The 12,697-nt window shown below is 35.4% G+C and overlaps 1 protein-coding gene across 1 annotated transcript in view; it reads right to left on the bottom strand.

Moving 5' to 3' along the window:
• Positions 1–374: 374 nt before the first annotated feature.
• The window catches only part of DCAF13 (DDB1 and CUL4 associated factor 13), a 32,313-nt gene continuing 19,990 nt past the window's right edge, over positions 375–12,697 (bottom strand). The window contains exons 8-12 of the mRNA XM_027850015.1: positions 10,703–10,867; positions 5,595–5,730; positions 4,882–5,045; positions 3,833–3,945; positions 375–768 (exon numbers count right to left, since the gene is read on the bottom strand). Coding sequence (XP_027705816.1) covers positions 3,858–3,945; positions 4,882–5,045; positions 5,595–5,730; positions 10,703–10,867 — 553 coding nt within the window. The 3' untranslated portion in view covers positions 375–768; positions 3,833–3,857. The remainder of the gene's footprint in view (positions 769–3,832; positions 3,946–4,881; positions 5,046–5,594; positions 5,731–10,702; positions 10,868–12,697) is intronic.

Below are 12,697 nucleotides of genomic sequence, written 5' to 3'. Positions count from 1 at the left end.
CCAAGTTTTGTCCTGACAACTTTGCTTGCTAGGTGTTTTTCCTGCACCAAATTTCAACAGGTTGTGCTCAGTGAAGTTTATATTTTAAAATGATTAAAGTTGTGCTCTCAATTCTAAATTAGGAAATTGCTTTGAATTGCAGGAAATTGCTCATGTCCTTAATTAATGAGTCAGGTTCTGTTGTGCACAGTTCATTGTGAGACATCACTATGGAAACCACAGGTTGTTGCAGGTGGTGATGCCAGTGACTCAGTAGGTGACATTTTCTTGCAAATCAGTAATAAACCAGTGCCTTAACATGATGATGGACAAGAACTACGTTAATGGGTTGTTTCATCTTTTAGGTAGTACGTAAAATGAATATCTGCTAACCATTTTTCAGTACTAATATTTATTGAGTTTTACAGGATTGTATGTACTATCTATGAACTTATGGAACAATGTACAAAGGTTTATCAAAAGATATGCTCTGTCTTCAGACAACTTTTAAGTAAGACAACTCTGGGAATACGCACAAAAAATATGAAAGAAGAGGTCAAATACAGAGGTGCTTTTCCAAATCTAAGTAAGAACGAGACAGTTTGATATAGTAGAAAAAGCAGTGGGACGGGATTCCAGAGAACTGGGTTCTGGTCTTGGTTCTGCCACGTTATGATCTGGGCAAGTCACTTCACACCTCTGTAAGTCTCAATATCCCCATGGATAACATGAGGACATTGAATGCGATGACTGTTAAAGTCTCTTTCAGCTCCAAGATTACGTGATTCTCTAAAATAAAGGAGGAAAAAAACCCAATGTCAATGTTAATTTTATAAAACTTCTTTAAATTAGTCATAAATGGACAAGTAGCATAGAGTAGAAGGATTTACAATAAGTAACAGGATTACAATTATTTCAACATTTCAGCTAAACTGCTGATGTCCTGAAATCTACCTTGCTAGTCCTATCCTGACCCAAACTCGATTCCCGTATCTCCAGATACCTACTAAAAATTTATGGTGGAATATCTTTCAGTCAATCTCAGGCTCAAACATTTAGAACAGTACTCATCATTCTCCCACCAAAGCCAGCCCCTTTTCTCAATGGCACTATCTATATACCCAATAAACCAAGATGTAAATCTTTGAGATAGTTTTGATAGACACAAGTTTCTCAGCTTTATTCATTTTTTTCCAAAGTTTCTACTATAGCCAACCTAATTCAGGCCTTCATGGACTTACAGTTAGCTTACTCTAAAAGCCCTTCTTATTGACCTGCCCAACTCATTTCTTCCTTCTTATCCATTCTGTTGCCAAACACAGCTCTCATCTGTTATTCTCTTGTTCATGTCTGACCAGTGGTCTTGCATTTCCTACCATTATTAAACTTGGATTCCTGGCTTTCAGGGTCTTCAATAATTTGACACTACCCTATCAAACTTATTTTCCACATGTCCCAATATTATCTAGTAGATATCTTCATGGTCATAAAACTGAAAGCAAGGTTCAGAGAAAAAAATATGCTACTGGGTTTACTGTTTGACTATAAAACTAAAGAATTTGAGTGTCATTTCAACAAGGTATCTCATGTGCAACTATAAAGGTCCTAAAAAAATTCAATGACCGATGTGACATCAGAAATATTTTTGTTCTACAATCCTCTGATCATTAATATCACGTAAGGCATAAAACAAAGAGACTATGCTATCTTGGACTTTGAAACAGAGGATGTTCAGAGCAGTACAAATAGAAGAGGTTCCCAAACTTATTTGGACTACACCCCCTTTTCAAAAAAAATATGCTCAGCATCCCCCTGGAAATCTACTTTCTTTAACCCTTTAACCATTTTTTTGTTTAAATCTGCACTATTTTAAAAAATAAATAAATAAATAAAGGCCCCCTGGATCGTTCCAGCGCCACTGCCCCCCCCCCAGGTGGCAGTAAGTATCACCCACTTTGGGAACCTATGTCAGGTGAGGTTTTCCAGATACTCCTGTTTGCAGACATTATACTGAATGCATCAAGCACTGGAATATTTCTCAGCTTACTAAATGAAATCACTTATTGCTCAAAAGAGTTTGGCCTAACACAGAAGAATCAAGTATATGAAGAATACCTATTTTCCAGACTTGTGCAGTAGGATGGACAGTCTCTTGAACTGATCCATTAGTATACATATTTTGGAGAGACACTGAGGCGAAGAAGGGGAAGGGTATAAGCATTTATAGAGTGCCTACTATGTGCCAGGCACTATGCCAAGTACTTCACAGATATTACTTCATTTGATCCTCACACCAAAACTCAATGAGGTAGGTGCTGTTTCAAAAGAATTCAAAGAATGAATGGTGTCCAGATTTGAGGATGAAAAAGAGAAAGGACTGAAATACTTTGGGGAATATGCCTAGCATTTTCAGGAAGAAGCCCTGGGTTGTTGAAACAAAACCCCCTTTTCATAGCACCAATATTCTTCTATTGATAGTATGGTTGCAAAAAACTTCAGGCTGCAACATATTACCAGTGGCAAAAAACATGTAAGAAATCTAAAAAATCTTTAAAAAAAAAAAAAGGATAATTAGCAAAAGGGGCATCTGTCATACAGCAAAAATGAGGTATAACAGATAGCCAGTTTACACGTTAAATAGGCTCCAAGCTAATAGTTAAGAGAGCTAAGATCTAGAAAAAAGCCCCAGCATATTCCTATGGAGGACAAATGAAAAGGAATAGAAAAGAATTCAACAGGATGAAGAGTAGATAGGTTGTAGTCTACAATGTGGAAGAGAATACTCATATCACTGAGAATACAGATTCACTAATATATGTAAGAATTATTCAATTTTTGCCTTCAGTTCTAGTTTGGCTAATAACAGTAGCAGTAACAACAACAACAACAATAGCAATTACCACTTTTAAAATATTTAGTTTTATACTCACAAACCTAGGAGGCAGCTGTTACTATTACTCCTACAACAGAGGCAGACAGAGGTTAAGTGACTTGCCCAGCGTTACATAGTGTCTGAGGCTGGATTTGAACTCAGGTCTTCCTGAATCCAGGTCCCTCTTATACAGTATGTTCATTTCTTCCTGGGTGCTTCTTATTTTTAATATGTTATGGCTCCCTCCTTGAATACCCTCTCTTTTCCTTTCCACCTATCTAAATGTTTCCCATTCTTCAAGGTCCTAAAATCTAGAACTTAAAATTATAAAAAACTGCAATGGAACTGATGGAAAAAAAGGACATGATGACATCAATAGGTATAAGTTATCTGAAATCAATAAAGCACTTTAATGCTAACCTTGACTTATTGTCAATTAAAAACACTATTAGGTTAATAATCTTGAAGATTACAAAAAGTCAAATAGCTATATCAAGCGTTATAAACAAGTATTTAAAAACATTCTAAAGCTTGTAAACTAGTATTATAAGCACTAGCCTCATGAAAAGAATCATCATTAATTTACGGTCAAACCAAAATAAAAAATAACAGAAGTTTGGTTTAAACCACACTCAAAAGAAGACATATACTCTATGTAAAATATATATAGATTAATACAATACTGGGAAAAAAGCAACAATTTTTCATATCTTCTATCTCTGACACCAAAGTTCCCTTGCAAACACTATACTCCTTTAGTTATTCAAATATAGAGACTATGGAATGAAATACTGGTTATACAGCAAGCTGTTTATAGGGGAATTTTTAGGGCTACTCAAAATAAACACGCGCCAAATTAAGGTGATTAAAAAACAACTCTAAGGGAAGCCCTCTTACATGTAATTAAGGTTTTTCTGCTGTTAAGCAGAGCCTGTAACATTATTTTTAGAACCTATCACACTATACATAATAATTACATACCAGAAATCAGCAGACCTCTCAAATGTTATTTCACAACAGCCACTATGTGCTTCTTCTTCTCAGGCACAAATGGTATAGATCCAGGTTTGCTGTGTTTGATACGATTCATTTCCCTAGGAAAAAAAGAAAATAAACAAAATGTACATGAGATTATAAGAAAATCCATCTTAACAAAATATAATTTTAAAAAACATTCTTTCACTGGAGTCACCTGACCAAAAAAAAAAATCACAAGCCAGAATAAAACAAAGTAATCAACATTTTAATATCCTACTCTGCTAAACATTAGGACTCATTACTTATAAATAGAAATGTCCCAATCTGAAGATGTTATGTACTTTAAAATCTTCACCCCCAAGTCCCAAGTCCACCCAGCAACACAATCTACTAATGTGATTCTTCTAGGTATCTCAGTCTAAAAAGACACAGCATGCATGCCATATGAACCTTGTACTTTTAGCAACTGGAAGAAGTGCAAACACAAGGATTTTCCAGGAAAAAGGCTCACTCTGATCAGGTGATCCAAAATTGGGATGAATACAGCTGAGCTGCATAAATACCACAAGGATATGGAAAAAGAGCTGCATCTTTAAGTTAAAAGCTTTCCTTTCTTTTAATTGTAAGAATCTTTTGAACATTCTTACTAAGAAAAATCCAATTAAATTAGATAGGATTTATTATTTTCCAATTGTAGCAGGTAGAAGTTTGGACAACATGAGCAGAAGCAGCGTATTCCTTGTGAAATAGTTCACTCTGAGAATTTCTTCGCCAACTTCTAACTCAAGCATGTATTCTTAGCAACTGTGAATTTTTTCATAACTCTAAGGTCACTAATGTTTCCATGTGATATCAGTCACTGGAGAGTAGCTGAGTTTAGAATAATTGGACCTTTCCTTTCTTTCAGAACCAAATGAAGTCCTAATGTGTAATAGCACATAAAACGACCACTTGAAAAACAATTATGCCATTGTTTATGTGCCACTCCCTTCTGATTTTGTTTAATTAGTGAGGGAGGGGAAAGGATGCCAGTAGTACAATGTCAAACATACTTCCTCTGACGAGCTTCTTTCATGATGCGCTGCTCCTTAATTTGGCTATAGATGGTCTTAGGTAAATGACGATGTCGAGCTATTCGACTTATCTGAGGATGGTATTTAAACTTCTCCTTCAACTTCTGGTTATAATTTAAGGCTGCCTTTTCTCGTGATGTAAGCTTAAAAAAATCACGATGACAAGAGCAAAAAAAATCATGATGACAAGAGCAGTTGTTAGGTTTATTTTATTATGTTGATAGCCAAGACCCATCTTTTACTGAAAAAGCAAAAACCAAAACCAAAAAACCCCCCACAAAATTCTTTATAAATTACACCCCAAATCACAAGTACAACTGTCTTTGTGCTCCTGAAGGAGCACTGTTATAAACTATATTTCTTGAAACTGAAATCATTTCTCCATTAATTTACATGAATTTCAGAAAAATGCTCCTAAGGAAAAAAAGGTGGGAGCCCAATATAATTTAAAATAGACAAAAATGCTTAACACTGCAGTCAGATTTTTAAAATTAGAGATTAAACACTAACAGACCACTCAATAAGTTGAGTATCACGCTAAAAATGCTGTACTCTACAATGAAAAGCTATGATAATTACCTTAAAAGACTAAACTGATCTGAATGTTTCTTTGGTCAGAAAATAATAAATGCTTAGTAAAACAGAAGTCAAATCAACAATAAGACAATGGGAAAATGAATGAGGTCTCTTACCACACCCAATTTTTCAGAAGCATTGGCTTTCCAGAGTCGAATGTTCATTTCATCGGATCCACACAAAATATATTTATTGTCAGATGTCCATTTCACAGAGATAACATGCTGCATTCTCTTTGTGTGATATACTTCTCTATTAAAAAAAAATCATCAAAACCTTTAGAAGTCTATGGATCTTTTCTTTAATACTTAGTACTATTTTTTAAGTATCAGATAAGTTTCTTTAAATCTTTTAAGGAATACAAGGTATTATTCGAGATCACAGCACTCTAAATCTCATACATGAAGCTCGCAGAATAAGTCAAGGTCAAATAAGTAAAATCACAAAGATGGAGAATTTAGAACAGAAACAAAATGAATTATACTTATTAAGAACAAAAATATTATCAATCTTTTTTTGTTATACTAAAAAATAAAGGGAATGCAATGGGTGGTCTCAGATAGCTTCCTGAATTTGGTAATGTTTCCTAATGTGTGTTATGAAATATTTGATTCTATCAAATTGGCTTAAAACTGAAGTGTTGTTGATTAACAACACATGTAAATGTGTGGAACAATGTGGAACAACACATGTAAATGTGTGGAAAAAAGGTGAGAGTCACAAAAGCACCTAGTAGATTGAGATAAGAATTAATCAGAAAATGAAGTTAAATATCATACCTATTTGGAAGTGTTGCAAAACACATGACTTAAAAAAATCCACAGAAAATACTATATTGGGAAGTATCATAAACAGCATTAAGAGGAAAATTAAAACAAATCCAAAAGAATTAGAAAAGGGGAAGAGTAACGGGGAAAAGGTAAAAGGGAAGGAAGAAAGGAGAAATCCAAAGAGAAAATGATCCAAGACTCAGAGTACAAAATGGAAAGGGAATAAATACATTGGGCAAAATTATCCACAGGGAAGAAAACTATGAGAATATTGCAGATTCACATCCAAACTAAAACTTTTTTCTGCCTCCTCCCAAACATAACCACAAACCTGTTACTTTATAGTCTCAAAAAACAAGAGAGGCAGGAGAGAACAGTGGAAAAAAGTACTTGGCACCAGGAAAGATCTGGGTTCGAACTTCAAGTCTGGCACTGACTCTGGGCAAGTCATTTCACTTCTGAGTTTCAGTTGCCTCATCTGTGAAATGGGGACCGCTTTATCTACTGAAGCTTAAATGAAATAACCACATATAAAGTACTTTGTAACCTAAAAGTAAATTATTTTTCAGCTCCAATGAAATCAGTTCCAGGCTTCTGATTATACAAAACTCACATAAAAGAGAAAATTACCATACCTCAAAGAGACTAGAAGCGCCCTAAGGAAGTGTCACCTGGATACAAATAGCCATAGAATTTCAGGACAAGCAGTCCCATTCTTGTTTTTCAGCTTTTTCAAGGTTCACCCCCTCCAAGAAGGGCACTAGCGCACTTTTTCCCCAACAGCAATAAGACAGAGGGAGGTTTAAATGGCAGGAAATTAAGCCAGTCTTTAAAAATAATATAAATTACTTGTACCTAACAGTGATACTAGTCTAGATTTCTTAGTGAACTCTAGAGGAGGAAATTTCCTCTCCCAAAGCAACTCAACAGCTGGCCTGTAATTTACATACTTGGAGATTGCCTGGGGCACTAAGAGATCATGTGACTTGCTCAGGGTCACAAAGTCCCAAAGTGCCAAGAAGGACTTGAACATTGCTCTTGACTGTCAAATACAACTTTCTGACTACTAAATAAACCAACTTAAACCACTCCTTTAGGATACATAATTTCAAAATTCTTAATCAGCATGTTTCTCATGCTTGAATGTGTAATTCAACCAACTACATACTATGTAGCAAGGAACACAAGATCTAAAGTATTGTAAAGTTCATAAAAACATTCAAATGCATCCTTAGAAAGGAGATTAAAAAACTTAAATAAACTGAACAGCTTTTCTATACGCAGTCAAAACGAAGTAATTGCCTTTGTGAAAAATGAGATGCAGAGGCTTCCCTAGCCTCCTTCTTCCAAAGCTCAGTTTTTCTTCAGAAGGACATAATATAAATAATGAGATATAATATAGTATACTGTAATATATAATATGATGTATGAGATTGCATTGACTCTCCTTACCCTGGTCTGCTCCCACCCAAGCTCACAAGTAATCGAAGGTAAGGAAGCTCACTGTATTCTATTCAAACTTGGGTAGAGAGAGATGATTTTGTCTAGATAGCCCAAGGCTGGGAGTGGTCTGGTATAGAGATATTTGCTCTGTTCAGAGGTGAAATGATGATGGGGTGACATCAGGCCTTGTTGAAAAGATATAAACTGTGCACCCTAACCCCAAAATGAGTCCAGTTCCATACTGTCTCCATGAGGGAGTCCAGTTCTAGACTGGCTGTCATGCATGCATGCTGCTTGCTTTGAGAGAAATAAACATGGATACAACCTAAATCTTGTTTGTCTTTCTTAGACCAAAATCTGCAGGTTGAAACCCTGAAAAAATTCTATTGATCTAGTTGTTTGCTTAGTAAAAACTCTGAATGAAATCCAAATAGAACACTGTTTTTAAGTACTGATTCTATGTAACATTTAAAAGCATTTATTTACTCACAGTTCATCTCAAAAACCTAGTTCCTCTAATAAAAATTTTATGTTTTCTAAAGATCATTTCAAAGAAAAGTTTATTTACTTTTTTTTTAAAAGCTACTATAATAGACTTTTGGGGGTTGAAAGGGACTTGAGAGTCCCAGTGGTAAGACATCTGTGGCCTTTTAGCATACCTGCTTTTGATCACAGTACATAATACTCTGATTAGCAAAATGGTTCAGATATTATGTAAAAAAAGTTAGCTTAAAAAATGGCTTTTTCCATCAAACAACCTTCCCCTATACAGTTCTAAATGGGATTTAAAAAACAACACCAAGGTTTGATTGACAACAAAAACAATAGAAACAATCAAGATTGTTAAAGGAATAAAACATGGAAGGAAGCAACTCTTTTGGTTTGCTTTTATATATGTATTATGGGGAAAACGTAATCACTTTTTTATGCAGTATATGTAATTTTCACTCTGTCCTATGAAAGTTCAAGGCCGCCTATGGTTCTTCACCATTGACTTAGTTCAAACCCCACCCCATATACATATATATATACACATATACACTATATACACACACACATATATATACACATACATACATATATACACATACATATACATGCATTTGTATGTAGATGTACACACATATACATGTATAAACACACACACACAAAACCTGAGGCCCAGAAAAGAGAAATGATTTCTCCAAAGTCACTATCGGGGAGTAATAACGTCATCTCAGTAGAAAGCTACGGAAAAGTAAAACTTGGGTCCAAGCAGATAAATGTAAGATGGACAAAGCCAAGAGGAAATATCTTTTACCACTGATGCCAACAGGAATTTAGACTATTTAAGGTTATTTTCATGAGGACTTCAAAAGCATCAGGATACAAGATACAAAATTAGGTCTAACACAGAAAAAATGATTTAAAAAAGAAAGCTTGATTCTTAAATTTCTACTACATCAAATTGAAAAGCTTTTGAAGGTGCACACAGAGCTAGGATAAGGAGAGTTACTGACTGGGGAAAAAAATTTTTGTATCAAATGTCTCTGATGTCTGATATTCAACATATTTAAGAAATTAACACAAATATTCAAGACCAGAAGCCATTCCACAATGGATAAATAATCAAAAGATTCATGAACAAAGACCTATAAGTAAGATGGCTGCCTGAATAGAAGACTACCTAGCTCTTCCACACCTACTCTAGAGAAACCCGAAGGTCACACCAGACTGAATAATCATCAAGGAAACCAATGAGAAATTAGAGTGACTTCTTTCACCCCAGAACTGCATAAATAGCCAGCCAACAGCTCCCAGCAATAGGAAAGGAGACCACTAGCAAAGTCAGCACTAGCCTAGCAAACGATAGTCTCCCAGCATGACTAGACAAGTACCAAAGACAAGTCTAACACACAAAGTTTTCTGTCAGGAAGCATCAAAAAGGGAGGGCTCCAATAAAGAATGGAATAGCAGTGACCAATATAAGGACAGCTTAGATAAGGGCACTCCAGGGCTTTGAGGTCCCAAGCACTCTGTCCTGAAACACCATTAAGGGCTCCGAAGATTCTGTGCTCAAAGATCCAAGAGAACCTAACTGCATGAGGAAAAAGGAAGTCACCACAGGACCCAGGGTGAGAACCAGTAGGGCTGGCAACTCTGTCCAAAAAAGTGCAGCTGCTGAACCTGGCACAAAGCTTCAATTCAGGAATTAAAGCTGGAGAAGTGAGTAAACCAAAGAAGACACCAAATCAGCACCTAAACTTAAAGGTCTCTAAAACTGAAGTGGTGGGTAGGAACAAATTCCTGCCAAATAACCTCTTTAAGTTCTCCATAGCCCTAAAGGAGGTCTGAAAAATGTATTCTCTTTAGGAAGTTGTTGTTGTTGTTTTTTTTAATCCCCCCCCCCCCCCCCCGGCAAAATCAAATGAAAACTACATAAGGAGTACAATGTTTCATTTCTTTTGATGTTAATCACCTCCATTTCCTCCAAATTTGGTCACCAAGCTGTCTCCCTTGCTTTATAGTTTGAGATATCATGCTATTACTAACAAAATATTTTATAAAAAAATTTTTTGAGGTAAAAAAGGACCATTTAGAGATCTGTTAGCAGTGAAAGCAATTATAAAATACCTACATACATGTTAGAAATAGCTTTTAAACTACAACAATGCTAAGAGAGAACTTTTATCTAGGATCTTCATAATTAAAGGGGACGAAAAGATTTATTATGCAATGATGCTTAAAACCAATTTGGAGTTTTAAAAAAAGCTCTCTGGGAGAGCAAACCAAACATTTATGTCATCAAATCACATATTCGACTTAATGAAAAAGACTGGTCTGGCAGAGATTCCATGAACCCCCTTTGGAGTTGGTACATGCAACAGAAAAGAGAGGTAACTATTTTTACAGTTCAAAGTATATGATAATAATCATATTCTGAACATGAGATAAATACAACTATTGGAAATAAAAAAATGATAAAGGTCCTCCCTGACAGAAGAAAAAGCAATTTATTGACAGCCACTTACCTGCTATGAATTCTGTCTATAGGGAAGATTCGAATGGATTTATCAAAACTAGCAGACACAAATTCTTTCCCAGTAGGTGAGTAATCCACATCAAGGACTGCAGATACATGATCCATGTGTACCTTCACAGGTTCATCAAGGGAACGCATATCAAATGTATATAAGCTGTAAAAGATTCAAATAAACTTTACACAAGGTTTCCAGAAATAAAACTATGTGGCACTAAGTAATTTCTAAAAAGATCTACATATACTACCTCTTAAGTGTCATTATTTAACTGCCATTACTTATATCCTACATATTGATGTGATTAATCTGTTGGGTTTTTTAAAAAAACAGATGTGTATAGAGGGGGAGGTAATAGGGAGAAAAAGGGGGAAAAGTATTTTTTTTCAACATTTACATCACTAATTAGAAAATATTCACCTACCAACACTGGTAACAAAAATTTTTATCTTCATAGAATCTAAGAGTTGGAAGTGACTTCAGGGCCCATCTAGTGCAACCCACATTGACCAAGAATACCTTCTCTATCACCAATATAAATGGTCTTTTTTCCAATTTCTACTCAAAAACCTCTAGTAAAAAGGAACACGCTCCACTTAAGGAGAGTTTTAACAAGAAGTCTAAATTTGCTTCTTTGGAACATCTACCCACTGCTTCTGATTCTGTCCTCTGGGGCCAAGCTCAACAACTACAGTATCTCCTTTATATGAAAGTCCTTCAAATACTTGAAGAGAGCCATGGCTAAAGTCTTCTTTAAGCTCCATGTCCAATTCCCTCAACATATTGTTACATAGCATGAACTCAAGGCCCTCCTCTAGACCCTCTCTCTAGTTTATGGATGACTTTAAAACGTGTCACCCAGAACTGAACACAATATTGTATGACTAGGACAGATACAGAAGGACTATCACTCCTCTCAATGTAACCTAGGATAACTCTTTGGTCTGCTATATCACACTACTAACTCATTGAGTTTGGAGTCCACTAAAACTTCCAGAACTTTCTCCACACAAAATATTCCCTGAGACGTCACAACCACCAGTAGCACCAAACCCCTGAAGTCAGATACCTAAGTACCAATGAAACAATCCCTACTTACAAGGAGCTCAAAATTCTAGGAGTCAGGGGAACTAGAGATCTAGAGATTCCAGAAGTTGGAAAAAGAAAGGGCCTATGTTGCTGGGGCCTCAGAGGCATTAGAGATCAGAGCATGCTTAATATGCTGGAGACAAACAAGATCAACAGGTTTTTGGGTTTTTTTTTTTTACTGACTCAGATGCACAAAATTATCTCCTTTCTTCTTTGGTATTTTAATGACTACACCATGCTTCATCATCACCATGATTAGAGAAATGCAAATTAAAACAACCGTGAGGTAACTCCTCACACCTATCAGATTAGCTAATACAACAAAAAGGGAAAATTATAAATGTTGGAGAAAATGTTGGAAAATTGAAGCACTATACATGTATATATGTATATGTGCGTGTATGTTGATGGATGGATGGATAGGTTTCTAGAACACTTTACATCCATTATCTCACAAGACCTCTTCGGGTTAAGAATCATAGGCAACTGGCCCTACCCTATGGCTATCAAATTCTTCTGTCTTATTCTCTTAAATAATCTTTATCATTCAGTGTTGCCTCTAGAACTTGGGTTAAAATACCCCTGCCCTGGCCTGGGAAAAAATAACAATAAATTTTTTTCAAAAGTAGAGAATTCATTTTGTATAGAACAGGTTGGTTATTCCCTACACATGGTCAGATGCCACTAGCAAAATAAAATCTGTAGTTTTCCCTGAAAACTATTTTAATACTGAGAAATTAATAATATTTAATACTAATACTTAATTATACTTAATAATATTCACATCACAAAGTAATTTTCTTTTTTTTAAGTATTTAAAATACTCAGTGGTATTTTATTTTTTCCAATTTACATGTAAAGGAAGTTTTCAACATTCACTTTTATAAGATTTTGAGTTCC

The sequence above is a fragment of the Vombatus ursinus genome, unplaced genomic scaffold (genome assembly GCF_900497805.2).
Source record: "Vombatus ursinus unplaced genomic scaffold, bare-nosed wombat genome assembly UNPS02008961.1, whole genome shotgun sequence".
Lineage (NCBI taxonomy): Eukaryota > Metazoa > Chordata > Mammalia > Diprotodontia > Vombatidae > Vombatus > Vombatus ursinus.
The sequence above is the reverse complement of the archived record's forward strand: the minus strand, read 5'-3'. Positions and strand labels throughout refer to the sequence as shown.